At 43.4% G+C, this 13,096-nt stretch overlaps 1 protein-coding gene across 9 annotated transcripts; it reads left to right on the forward strand.

The window, feature by feature from the left end:
- The first annotated feature begins 35 nt into the window (after window positions 1-35).
- On the forward strand, window positions 36-12,057 carry LOC120405010. Of its 9 annotated transcripts, none has more exons than XM_039538187.1 (5): window positions 36-95; window positions 4,434-5,163; window positions 6,973-7,179; window positions 8,852-9,068; window positions 10,558-12,057. In XM_039538187.1, exons 2-5 carry the CDS (start codon window positions 4,443-4,445, stop codon window positions 10,751-10,753), a joined length of 1,341 nt encoding a protein of 446 aa, XP_039394121.1. In that variant the 5' UTR covers window positions 36-95; window positions 4,434-4,442; the 3' UTR covers window positions 10,754-12,057. The 9 variants fall into 9 exon arrangements, with proteins under 9 accessions (XP_039394121.1, XP_039394116.1, XP_039394119.1 ...); XM_039538182.1 differs by lacking the exon at window positions 36-95 and adding an exon at window positions 97-168; XM_039538185.1 differs by lacking the exon at window positions 36-95 and adding an exon at window positions 103-134 and having other exon boundaries at window positions 4,432-5,163.
- The last annotated feature ends 1,039 nt before the right edge of the window (window positions 12,058-13,096 follow it).

Consider the following 13,096-nt stretch of genomic DNA (forward strand, 5'->3'; position numbering starts at 1 on the left):
CACCGCCTCGCACGCTGATTGGCAGGGAGCGGAGTGACGTCGGCGGAGGCCGGGCTGCGGCCGTGGCACGCGGGGCGTGGTTCGCTCGCAGTGACGTAAGGCGCGGTGGGCGGGAAGCGGGTGTTGCGGGCTAGGTGGGTCCCACCTGTCAGCCGCGGTCGCTGTGAGGTGGGTGAGAGGGCGGGAACGCGCCCCTCCCCCTCCCTTTATTATTTAACAACAGAATTGAGTGCTGCCCGCTGCGGCCCGGGTCGGGGGCGGTTACCGCCGGCTGCTGGGGGTGGTGCGTGCTGACTGCGCGGGGCGGGGCTGGTTCGGTTCCTTAGCGGGTCCCACAGCGAAAGAAGCAGCGCGGGACTGGACCCCAAGAACAGGCCGCTCGCTATAGAGGGAACAGGGGCCGGCCCCCCTCATGTGTTTTTTCCTTTTCAGCATTTCGCTTTCGGAAGCTCAGTGGGCGGTTTGGCGCAAGGCTGCGAAGATTAACCCCCCCCCCCCCGGTATGTCAACATCAGCCCTCAGCTGAATTCGGCCCATACACCTGCAACCAGGGCTAAGGGGTCTCTGCTAACCCCGCACACAGGATTTTACTTTCAGTGCCTAATATCTGACCAAGAAAAGGGACTCTGGCTCCCCCTCAAAGACGCCATTCAACCGAGCAATTTGGCTCACATGAGTAAAGTTACTCACGTGCAGGTGTTTGCATGAGCCAAGTGTTCTTTATTAACAAGAGGGGCATCTCTGCTTTGTTCTTTACATTCCTTAAGACTTTTTTTAAAGAAATGTTCTTGCTCAGTTTGATTTGCATTTTGTCAAGAAAGGCAAAGTCCTCCTTCAATCTAAGAAATATTTTTCCCTCTGAGTGGGTTTTTTATCTCATGGATACTTGGGGGCAAGATTTTATATCCACCAGGTGATGAGGCAGCCCTTTTGTTACTAATGACTTCAGTAGGTTTGTAGGTATTATTAGTGCCTGGGGTAATATTCCAAATGGTGAGTTCTACCACCATGTTACAAAAGGAAAAAGATAAGTGATTGGTGACACTAACAAAACTTTTATCCAGATGTGCTAGCTCACTGAGATAACAAAAAAATAAAAAGGGAGTGAAATCAGGAGATAGCCAAGGCATCTAATAGACCAGACCTCATGGATTTAGATTGGCTCCACTAGTTGAGCTTTAAAATGCAGAGTTGCAGGCAAAAGGCCTTATAATTAATTACTCAATTAACTACTTTGGCTTGCATCCGAAGAAGTGGGTATTCACCCACGAAAGCTCATGCTGCAAAATGTCTGTTAGTCTATAAGGTGCCACAGGATTCTTTGCTGCTTCTACTCAACCATGTAACTGACTGGATAATTACACTACTTAGGCACAGTGCACATATATAAAATCTAAATCAAGGAAAAGGAAAATACACAATTATAGGTGCTTAGAGTCCAAGCTTCCTCTCTTCAGAGAGGAATCTGGTAACAGCTTGTTGAGTTCAGGAAAATATCCAGTTTGATGAAAAATCTCCTTCATAAGCTCAAGGCATCTGGGCAGGAGTGGCTGTCTGGACCCCATTCTTTGCTAAGACCATCAGATATGGATTTCCTAAGTATCTGTGCTGCTTCCCCTCTAATCTGTGTATAGAGAAACTCCAACCCCAGAAGAGAGAGCAACTGGTGTGCAGGGGGATGAGAGGCAACATGCTATATGTGCATGTGGTGAAGGAGAGAGGACTGGTTGTGAAAAACTGAAAGGGAAGTGCTCACCAGTCCCATGCACTGTTTTCTTCAGCAAGCCGATAACTTTGCATTATGCTATTGGTTTCATCTACTTGTGCTGCTAACCGTGCATCAATCACTTAAACTGGGATCATCTGGTAAGGTAACTTAAAAGAAACCCAACATTAGCTGGTAAAATTAAAAGGGAGATAGAATTAGAGACAGAGAAAACACCAGAGGAAGTTGGTAAAAAATCAAAACAGTAGCTGCAAGGGAAGGGGCACTTTTATATTTTGTGTCTGGTTGTTTAGATAGTAATTGTGGCTTAAGTATAAACAAATCTTGGGGCTGTAGCAGGGCAATAGAAATAAAGCATATTGGCTGTATTATACAGACAAAGGTGCATGTGGTGTCAATGAGTGGCTCCATCCTATAGCAGTGGTTATTGCTATCTTCTAGCATCCAGTGTTTTACATACTGTTTTGCCTCAGGAAATCTCCTAAAACTTAATGTATGATTGCCCATTTTATCCCTTCTGCACTAGATTATCTGTAATATCAAGGAAGAATGCCAATTCCTTGTGCACTTGAAATAAGGTACCATGAGGAGGGCTTGGGCTAGGCTGGGGGAGCCTTTTAATATTAAGAGAAACTCAGTGCATCTCGTTCAACCAGAATAGAGTCTTTGAAATTAAAAAAATAATAATTCATGTCTTGAGGATTTACATTCTGATTCCTACAGAGATTTATAGCAACTATGAAGAACCTTGGAAATCAGTCATTAATTGTTATTCTCCCTTTTGGTGCTATTTTCTTGGCAGTGGTGTAATTAGATTTGTCCTTTCTACATATCTACCTAGTTAACCACTTCATAATCTGTTGGCATTACCACAAAGTTTATTTGTTCTGTTTTTATAAAAAGTGCATGCTGTTGCTTCAGAAGCAGTACTAATTTTTATCATGCTCTGCAATACTCTTTTTTTAATTTCTGAGATCTCATTTCAGGTACATTTAAATCTTTGAATAAATCTGATCCTTCTTTTGCCTTTGGGGAAGAAGTCAAATTTTGTTTATAATTATTTAATGACCCATACTTTGGCTTTAAAACTCCAGAAATGCCATTAAATCCACTTAAATCTTTAATTTCCCCTTTGATTCATGCTGCAAATTAATTAGACACATTAAGTCTCTAATCTCTTGCTTGTTTTTTGTCTTCCTAGTTCTTCCTTGGCTGGGTCTGTATTTTATTTGTTGCAGTTGAATGAATCTTGGCTGTTGGCTGTAGGACTTCTGGGTTGTTTGTTTTCAGAAACTGGAAGGTCTGCCATGAATTAAGCAGAGGGCTACAGGAAGAGAAAAGATGATCTTGTGGTTCAGGCAGTTGAATGCTACCTGGAAGAACTCTGTTCTGTCCTTGCCTCAGAGACAGTGTTTGTGTGATGCAAGGCATATTACTGAAACCAAAACTTTCACAGGTGGCCACTAACTGTGTGTTCCTCATTTTCTGAGCACCTGACTTGAGACACTTGGGGCCTGACTTCTAGACATGCTGAGCACCCACAACTGCAGCTATGGCTGCTTAGCTATAAGAGGACAATGCTGTCTGGAGGAATAAGCACAGGACTGGGTGTTTATGTGGGACTAGTTCTAATCCTGACTCTGCTGCTGATTTACTTTGCGGCCTTGAGCAAGTCACTTTGCCCTAGATTTTTAAAGGTATTTAAGTGTTGCTCTGTTCAGCATTGCAAGGCCTAAGTGTCATTTTCAAAAGTGACCTAGGCAATTACGCTCCTACTCACATTTAAAAATGAGATGCTCCTAAATCAGTTGAGCATTGCAACACAGAGCAGAGCAATGCCCAAATACCTTTAAATATCTGGGCCTTTGCCTTTGTTCATTTATAAAATGGGGAGTTGTGAAGATAAAATCATTAATATTTTTAGGCTCAGATAGTACAATGAGTGCATAGAAGACAACCTGAAATTAATTATTCTGGGTTTGGATGGTGTGCAATAAATAAGGCCTGTGAACATTATTCTTCATGTGTGGTGAATGATGCAGAGGTTCCGTGGAAAAAATACTGTGTGATCATGTAATTAAAGATTATCTGTTATGTTCGTAGCATACAAACATCAAAGTTGGATAAAAGTATAAAATACCCTGCCACCTTCCAGAGAGAGTAATACACTACTTTATTTCTTAGACTCCAGGACCCTAACACACAAGAATCAAAATCAGAACGAGACAAAGCAAACAGAGAAGCACAACTTAATCCACTTTGCTCTAGGCTGACTCTTTACAGGCTGACTGCTGAAAATCCAGGTCACACGCTTCCCTACAGAGCCCCCAAGCAAAACCAGAAAACCCTTATACTTCAAGTGACAGCTTGAATTTTTAATGCAGAGTTCAATGCCCTACTGTATCATTATGCACAGACAACCTTAGTTCTGCCACTTCCTAACTTTCCTGTACTTGACATTGCAACCTTAACATTCTTTTATTGTAACGTGTATGGTATTTACAGTATCTCTACAAAACACACTGTAGTTTATGCACACATTTATGTATTTCATGGTACATGTTAATATGTGGTATAAATGTAGGTGGCAGTCATGCTACTTCATTCAGTCAACTCCCTCCTCTTGTAGGCTTTGGGCCACAGGGCTTACATTTACATAATACTTTTCTTGGCTATCTAACTAATTGTTGTCTTTTTTTTTAAAGAGAGTGGAAGAATGCAGGAGAAAAGTATGCCAGCCAGTAATACAGGGATAATGAGAGCCACTCACTTGCTGCAGTTACCGCAAGAAATGCTGACTGAGATAATCATGTACCTTCCTGCTGCGGAAAAATCCAAGGTCCGTGCCACATGCAGTTTCTTCAAGGACCTGGTTGATCAGCCTGTTGTGTGGCAAAAGAGTACCATTGTCCTCCGACGTATAAGCGCTTTCAACACCGAATTCTGGGACGTGCTTCGAAAAAGAAAGATCACTTCTGTAGAAGTGAAAGAAATTGGGCTTAAGCAATGGCAAAAGCTGCTGAGGTTCATGCCTGGTCTGCTAGATGTGACTGTGGATTCCCTCTGGAGTGAGGAAATCCTGCAAGGGTTACAGCTGCTCACAGATCTACAGAAACTTCACTTGAAAACGTGCTCTAGGTTATCTGAGAGAAGTGTAATCAGGGAAGTTGTGCACTTTCAACGCCTTACTCACTTGTTGTTGTGTGGCATAACCTTCTTAAGTGACAGTGAATTGATCAAAATTGCTTGCTTACAAAACCTACATACGCTCTCATTGCATACTGTGCAAAAGGCTCTTCCTGAGAAAGCACTAGAGTATGTTTTATTCCATTTACCAAAACTCAGAGAACTGTCACTTTCTTGTATCCTGAGTAAGGAGCATTTTTTGTTATGCCTCAGTTTGCCAGATAAACATCCCATCCCTTATTCATCAGAAGGTGAGTGTTGTTTCTATAGGCTATATTTATATACACTATATTCAGAATTATGGCACCATCCTGCCAGCTCTGCATGTGTTTCACTTTGCTACCATGAGAAATCAATAGGACTACTCAGGGTGAAACGTTAAATATATGCATAAGAGCTGGCAGGATTGGAGCCGTTGTTGCTCAAAGGGTTTCATGCTGGCAGGGGCTGCTCCAGGTACCAGCACGCCAGGGGCGGCTCTAGGCACTTTGCTGCCCCAAGCATGGCAGGCAGGTTGCCTTCAGCAGCATGCCTGTGGAGGGTCCGCTGGTCCCGCAGCTTCGGCGGACCTCCTGCAGGCGTGCCTACGGGAGGTCCGCCGAAGCCACGGGACCAGCAGACCCTCCGCAGGCATGCCGCTGAAGGCAGCCTGCCTGCCGCCCTCACGGCACCGGCAGAGTGCCCCCCGCGGCTTGCCACCCCAAGCACGCGCTTGGCGTGCTGGGGCCTGGAGCCGCCCCTGCAGCATGCAAAGCGCATGCTTGGGGCGGCAAGCCACGGGGGCGCTCTGCTGGTCGCTGCGAGGGTGGCAGGCAGGTTGCCTTCGGCGGCATGCCTGCGGAGGGTCTGCTGGTCCCACGGCTTCGGCGGACCTCCCGCAGGCGTGCCGCCGAATCCGCAGGACCAGGAACCTCCCGCAGGCAAGCCCCCGAGGACAGCCTGCCTGTCGTGCTTGGGGCGGCAAAATACCTAGAGCCACCCCTGCATGCTGGGTATATTAGAGTGTGCTGGTAGTGAAGATTTATTCTTAACTGTATCCGCTTGCTTTAGTGGACTAGGTTAAGATTTTCATTGCATTACTGTTTTGATATGTCATAAACATGTTTCCTAAAGCTTGTGGAGTATTTTAAACTGAATATATAAATAGCTTTTTCAAATTGTGATCATGGCTGGGATTTTTAAAAGGGACTTAAGGAATTCAGTGTCCCTCTCCCCTGAATTTTGATAGCTTTTGGATGCTAGACTCCTTTGGGAATTCCAGGCTCTAAAAATAAAATATGGGGACCTGTGATTAGGCTGTAGAATATAATCACAGCCCAAAAGGAGGATATAGTTCTTGGCCAAGACTTTCAAAAGTGACTTGATTTTAAGTGTCTGTTTTCTGATGTCCAAATGGAGACACCTTTAATGTGTCCTGATTTTCAGAAAGAGCTGAGCACTTGCCCTCAAAATCAGGCACAAAAAAATTACCTCGCCCACCTTGTCTCTCCCAAATCACTAGTAATTTTTTTTTTTAAATCTTGACACACACATTTAAGTATTGTAGCATTTTTATAATATACTTCAGTTTTACACTTAAAGCAGAGATTCAACCTCTTTGTTTTGTATGAAAAATCCTGTGTATCTTTACCAACTTTACAGCACATAATCAGAGAGAACAGCGAAAGTTCTCTGGGGATCGTCAGCTGAATTTGTTCCTTAGTTTAGGAATTTTAAATAATTTTAAAATGGACGCTTTATGAAATTTCCATATCTGACCTTTTTTTCAGACCCTTCTACTAACCAATGATTGGTTTGTTTATTGTTCAAACTTTCTAGATAACTCATTGTCAGATATCTTCCAGTTTGGTTAATAATTTGGCTTAACTGCAACCTAATTTCTTCAAAGTGTGGGGATTTCACCCCTATCTTTCCTGTTATATTCACTATGTGCTACCATAAGTATGAACCTAATGTAAAGACTTATACATGACTTGTGCCTTAATATTGGAAAACAAATATCTCTGGGATGTCAAATAAGTACCCCCCCCACCACCTTTTCAATCATCCACTATGTTTAGAGTCGCATCCTGTTCCAAAACTTCAGCTTCACGCTCTGGCCTTGAGGCAAACTGGTTATAACCTTCTTTCAGAGCGTTTCCTGGATCAGCTCTCCACCATCCACACACTGACTGTTTGTTACATCAAGGACTTTTTGTTACACTCAGTGGATGTCTTTGGACAAGTGCTGAAGAACCTACCAAACTTGACAGAATTAAATCTTCTATGTAAGTTGTTTTTAAGGTTGAAGTGTTTTGGGGTTTTGTTCTGTGCAGGCTTAGGAAGGTTTGTGGTAGTTTCATCTTCTGTTAAATGGTGACTGGCAAGACAGCAGAGAGCTTATTTTTATGGATGTTTCTGTTGGCTGATATATCTTAATATTGTCTCTGAAAAAATCAGTTCCCCAATTCAGAATCTGATTGGCTTGACTGTGTTCATTCAAACTTGACTGAAAAATCAGTCTAGATATCTACCATTTAATGAAGCTGCTGCCTTGCGGCTCTTAATGGCTTCCTGGTTTCCTTCCCAGTCCAGTTGACAGACCCCCAGTACTCCTTATCTACACTTGGGATTTGTCCCCATTTCAGCCATGGACGCAGCTGCACCTGTGATAACCCCTATGAAGTTCTAATCCTCTCTATAGGGCTGGCCTATGCTGAAAATTTAGGGGTGTGAAAAATCCATACCCCTGAGAGATGTAGCTATGCCAACCTAACCCTGGTGTAGACAGCACTAGGTCAATGGAAGGAATTCTTCTATGGACCTAACTACTGACTCTCGGGAAGGTGGGTTAACTACAGTGATGGAAGAATCCCTCCTGTCACTATAGTTAGTGTCTACACTGAAGTGCTACAGCTGCACAGTTGTGCTGCTGTAGCCATAGGTGCCAGCTTCCTCTGGGCCCCAGGGTGCTCAACCACTCTGCCTCTAGCCCCACCTCCACCCCTCCTCTTCCCACCCCCACTCTGCCCCAGTGCTGGAACACCCACAGATTTGGTGTCTATGGTTGTAGCATATTAAGTTTAGACAAGTCCTAAGTCACAGGACTGGAAACTTTTATTTTTATTAGGGGAGCAAAAGATACTGTTATGCTAAGCACTTGAAAATGCAGGTTTTGAAAATGTAGTCTTCCTAGAGAGCCTTTGTGGTTAAGGCACTAGATGATACTCAGGAGATCCAAATTCAGTTCCTGGCTCTGCCATGGATTTCCTCTGTGACCTTGGGAAGGTCACTTACTCTCCTCAGGCTTTACTTCCACCTCTATGAAATGGGGATGGTGATACTTCCGTTGTCTGTCTTGTCTATTTAGATTGTAAGCTGTTTGGGCAGGAACAGTGTGTCACTAAGGTTATATCTACACTACAGCCGGGATTGATGCTCTGAGATTGATCCACCAGCGGTCGATTTAGCAGGTCTAGTGAAGACCCGCCAGATCGACAGCAGATCGCTCTCCAGTTGACCCCTGAACTCTACCCCTGACAAGAAGAATAAGATAAGACCCCCCGCAGTGTAGACCCCGCAGTAACTCCACCTAAGGTATGTCGACTCCAGCTACATTATTCACGTAGCTGGAGTTGCATAGCATAAGTCGATTTACCGCAGTAGGGTAGACATAGTCCGTGTGTGTACTGCACCTAGCACAATGGAGCCATGATTTCAGTTGGGTCTCTAGGTGCTAATGTAACACAAACATTGGTTTTATTTGTACCTTTCATGCTTTTGCACTGTCTCATTCTTGCTGAATAGTGGATGAAAAACACAGAACTTTGGTATCTATTAAAAAAAAGTAAAGACAAAGTTTACTTAAAAAAAACAATCCCTGATACTTACTTTTGAAAAATATTGTCAAGAAAAGAGTCATAAATGTCTTTCTATTTTGTCCTCTGTCTGCTTTTAAAGGGATCTCCAATTTGGATATGTTTGTTGATAACATTCCTTCCAGCCTTGTTAAACTAAGTGTGATTGGAACCAAGCTCTCAAACTCTGCTCTCAGCTGTTTGTCTGACAAATCCTGGAAGCTAAGAGAAATGGATCTAACCCTCTCATATGGATTTGATGAAAAGACTCTGAAACAATTTCCCCATCTCTTTCCACTGCTGACTAGACTCTGCCTTAGGTATGACCAAACAATGTGCTGCAGATATTGAAGAATGAAAGAAACTTACTACATTAGGACTTGTATGTTACAAGCTGCACTGGTCTAACTAAAAGTGTGAGGTTTTTAAACCAATTTTTAGATAAACTGGTGCAAGTCTGTGTGTATACATGGCTGTAGTTAACACCCCTTTAAAGCTAAATAAAGAGGCAGCACAAAGCGATTAAGAAGGGGAGGGGGTTCTTTATTTACCCTGTTTTGTATCTCCTGGGAGTTATTTATCCAGTAAATGGAAGTGAAATAACTAAATCGGTTGTAATTCACACCTCTGACTATTTCAGTTTATCTGTTTGTGAATAAATGCCCTATTTTGAAATAATTCAGTACAAAAGAAATCAAGTTATTCAGAAATAAGAGTATCAATAAACAGGCTTGAACTGCAATAATTACAGATGTGAAATGTAGCCACATTCAGTATTTTGGTTCCATTTACCATGTGAACAAGTCCTTGCTTCCACACCATCCGTTTCAGCCCAGTGTATTCGGGGGAGAGGCAGGGCAGGGCAGGGGAGATATCTCCCTTATCATGCAAGTAAAGCTAATAGGCAATTAGTAGTCAGTAGCAGGAGCAAGTGTTTTTGCTCTCACAAGTGCTAAAGAATTGTGGGCATAGGAAACTTGCCCTCATTTCCTTATCCTCTGAATATACAGGGAGACATGAGCAGGAGGTGAGTTGACCTTGTTGACCCCCACATGAGATGGCTAGTGAGCTCGTTAGTTGACTTCCAAAGAGCATAGGAGGATGCCATGGTGAGGGTTGTACGATGCCAGCACTTGCAACTGTGCAATGACGCTGGGTAGCCAAAAACTGAAGGACCCATCAGGGAAGTGAGAAGCTGGAGTAAGGGCAGAGCCATAGTCTCTGGCAGGAGAATAGTACACTTGGTCCCTCAATATTCCTCCCCCCAGGGAAGTCTTTTTAACTTACTGGTTTCCAGATAGTGACATCCAGGCCTGGTAGGCTGCCATTTTCACTCCTCCATCCAGCGCAGGCAGAGTTTTTCCTCTTTCCCAAGTTGGGCGGGGGGGCTGGTGGCTCATCCAGCAATTGGGGAGGATCTGACCTTTGAGTAGCAGTGAGCTGGCCAAAATGCCCTGATCATGCTCTGGAGTAGACATATAATTCCCTTTGCCCATCCGTATTCCGTAGGGCAGCCCTCTGGGATAAAAAGTTCTTTACAATTAGTTACATTACTAATCCTTTGTCCCTAGCAATGCTCACTGCTGGCATGCTTGTGCATTGACAGGGACATGGAAGAGACCTGTTAGGCCACCCAGACCACCTCTAATCTCTCTGATTCTATGAACACACATCACTGCCATCACTAGTGGGAGATTCTGGATCTTTAAGTCGCCAATATAGAATCTGTTGTTTTGCTCTGTATTTCAGATGTCTCTCTGTTTGTACCTGCCTCTGAAGCCCTAAATACAATCTGTTTTTCATCCGCAGTGGTTTTGTTTTGACTGACAATATCTTGTTGAGCTTGGCTAAAATGGAGAGTTTGCGAGAACTTGATGTTACTGATGGCACAAATCTAACAAAAGAAGCAATCCAGAATTTTCATATCATAACGGACTGCAGGGTACATCTCCTTGTAGAGCGGCATTCAGTGTCTTCTAAATGTGACTGCTTATGGAGCACGTAGTACACTGCCTTTTATTTTAACCTACCACTGTTTACAAAGCTTTGATTTCTAAATGTACTGCTATCAGGAAAACAATAATGTTTCTGTAAAGTTCTGCTGAAATTCCATGTGAGGAAGAGAGGTAGTGGAAACAAACCTCCAACATTCTCTAACTGTATAGCTCTTCACTATAGCCAGTGGCTTATGAATATGAAAAACAGAAATGCCTTCTTTGAGCCTGTAACTCTAACAAGCCAGAACTGTAAACAAATACTGGCATTCTATATTAAAATTTCTGAGTAAGTCTCCAATGGCCATTGATAAAACTCTACACTTCTGTTAATATGATGTTTGACTACATGTAAATGATATTTTTGTTTTACTCTGTTGTCATTTCTGCCTGGTAAATTTTACTGACATTTTTAGCCAGCAGCTCAGATGTGGGAGACGGGACAGAGGAAATAAGAGAAGCTGTGGCTCAGGGTTACTGGAAAGTAATTAAGGGAAACACAAGAAGGGAGGGATTTGTCAGCATGTAAGCCTCAGCAAAGTGCCAGAAAAAAGGAGGTGTCTGGGTGGATCAAGATGAGTTACCAAAAAAGTCAGGATTCCAGCAAATTGCACCAGTCACAGCTTGGAACCATGGGGCCCTTCTAGTTAATCTTTAGCCATCATGAAAATTTATTTATTTGGAGTCTTAGCCCGTTTTTAATCCATAGTGGCTCTTTACCTCCCAACAAATGATCACTTAGATTTTTTTTTAATGCCCTTATATGGGGCTTCTTGAAAGTCTAATAAACGATCAACCAGTTCTCCTTTATCCATAAATTTATGACCTATTATTTTATTGGCCCATTCTAAAAGATTCATGAAACATGATTTTCCTTTGCAGCAATCATGCTGGTTATTCCCTGGGATAGTCAAGTGGCTTCTCTCTCCAGTTTAACCATTTTACCTCATGTCTGAGTGAGGCTTATTGGTCTGTAATTCCCAGGATCACCTCTAGCACCTTTAAACACAGATGAAAAATTTGTTACCTTCCACCAGGTATGAATTGCATTTGTCTGAACTGGTGTGGAAAAGAGTTTGGTTTGTACTAGTACTTAAACCATTTTTAACAGGGCTTTGGAGCAGAGCTGGAGTATAGAGCACCTCCGGAGCAGTGGAGCTGCAGGTTTTTGCCTGGAGTTGGAGCAGAGCCGGAGCACAGCTCCAAAGCCCTGATTTTTAAAAACAGTGTAGCTACATTCCATAGTTTACAACATTTTCTAGTGTAGGTAAGGCCCATATGAAGCTAGACCAATAAATGGAGGGCTTCATACCTAGTGTTTCAGGCTCTCTGTCTAAAAAAGGTGTGGTGCAGCATTTGGTTCATGTTTAGAAGGTTTGTTTCAACAACTCTGAGTTATAACCTCAGTTTTTTAATTAAAGCTTAAATTTTGCAGGCTCCGATGAAGCTCATAGCATTCCCGAGATCTGTATTGCATGTTGCTAGGTTCTACTACATTTCACTGTAACTGCTCCAGAAAAAAAGAGTGGCAATGTGGTTCAGTGACTAGGACACAGGAGCAGCTACATTCTATTCCTGGCTTTGCTGAGTCACTTTGCCTGTGTTTTCACTTCTCCTCTTTGTCTGTTTTTGTCTATATTGTAAGCTCTTTGAGGCAGGGACTTTCTCTTACTGGGGCCAGGCCTACACGTTTTGCTGGCATAGGCAATAGGCATATGGAAGAAATCACCTTTAACCATAGAATCATATAAGACTAGAGTTGTAAGAGACCTCAGGAGGTCATCTAGTCCAACCCTATGCTCAAAGCAGGACCAACCCCAACTAAATTATCCCAGCCAGGGCTTTGTCAAGCGGGGCCTTAAAAACCTCTAAGGATAGAGATTCCACCACCTTGCTAGGTAACCCATTCCAGTGCTTCACCACCCTCCTAGTGAAATAGTGTTTCCTAATATCCAAACTAAACCTCCCCCACTGCAACTTGAGACCCTTACTCCTTGTTCCATCATCTGCTACCACTGAGAACAGTCTAAATCCATCCTCTTTGGAACCCCCTTTTGAAAGCAGCTATCAAATTCCCCCTCATTCTTCTCTTCTGCAGACTAAACAATCCCAGTTCCCTCAGCCTCTCCTCTTAAGCAGCTGCCTGCCGGACCAGTTAGAACAGGCCCTTTGTAAAGTTAGTTGGTTGCCCCCCCCCGGAACGTTAGTTGCCCAAACTAAGTTAACAATTAAAAGCCTCCCTGCTGCCCCCGCTCCCTCTGGCTCCCCTCTCTGCCTCCTCCTCCCCTGCTCCTCCTCCTCTCTCTGCTCCTCCTCCCCCTCTCTTCTCTCCCTCCTCTCGGCTCCAGGAAGCC

The sequence above is a fragment of the Mauremys reevesii genome, linkage group 4 (genome assembly GCF_016161935.1).
Source record: "Mauremys reevesii isolate NIE-2019 linkage group 4, ASM1616193v1, whole genome shotgun sequence".
Lineage (NCBI taxonomy): Eukaryota > Metazoa > Chordata > Testudines > Geoemydidae > Mauremys > Mauremys reevesii.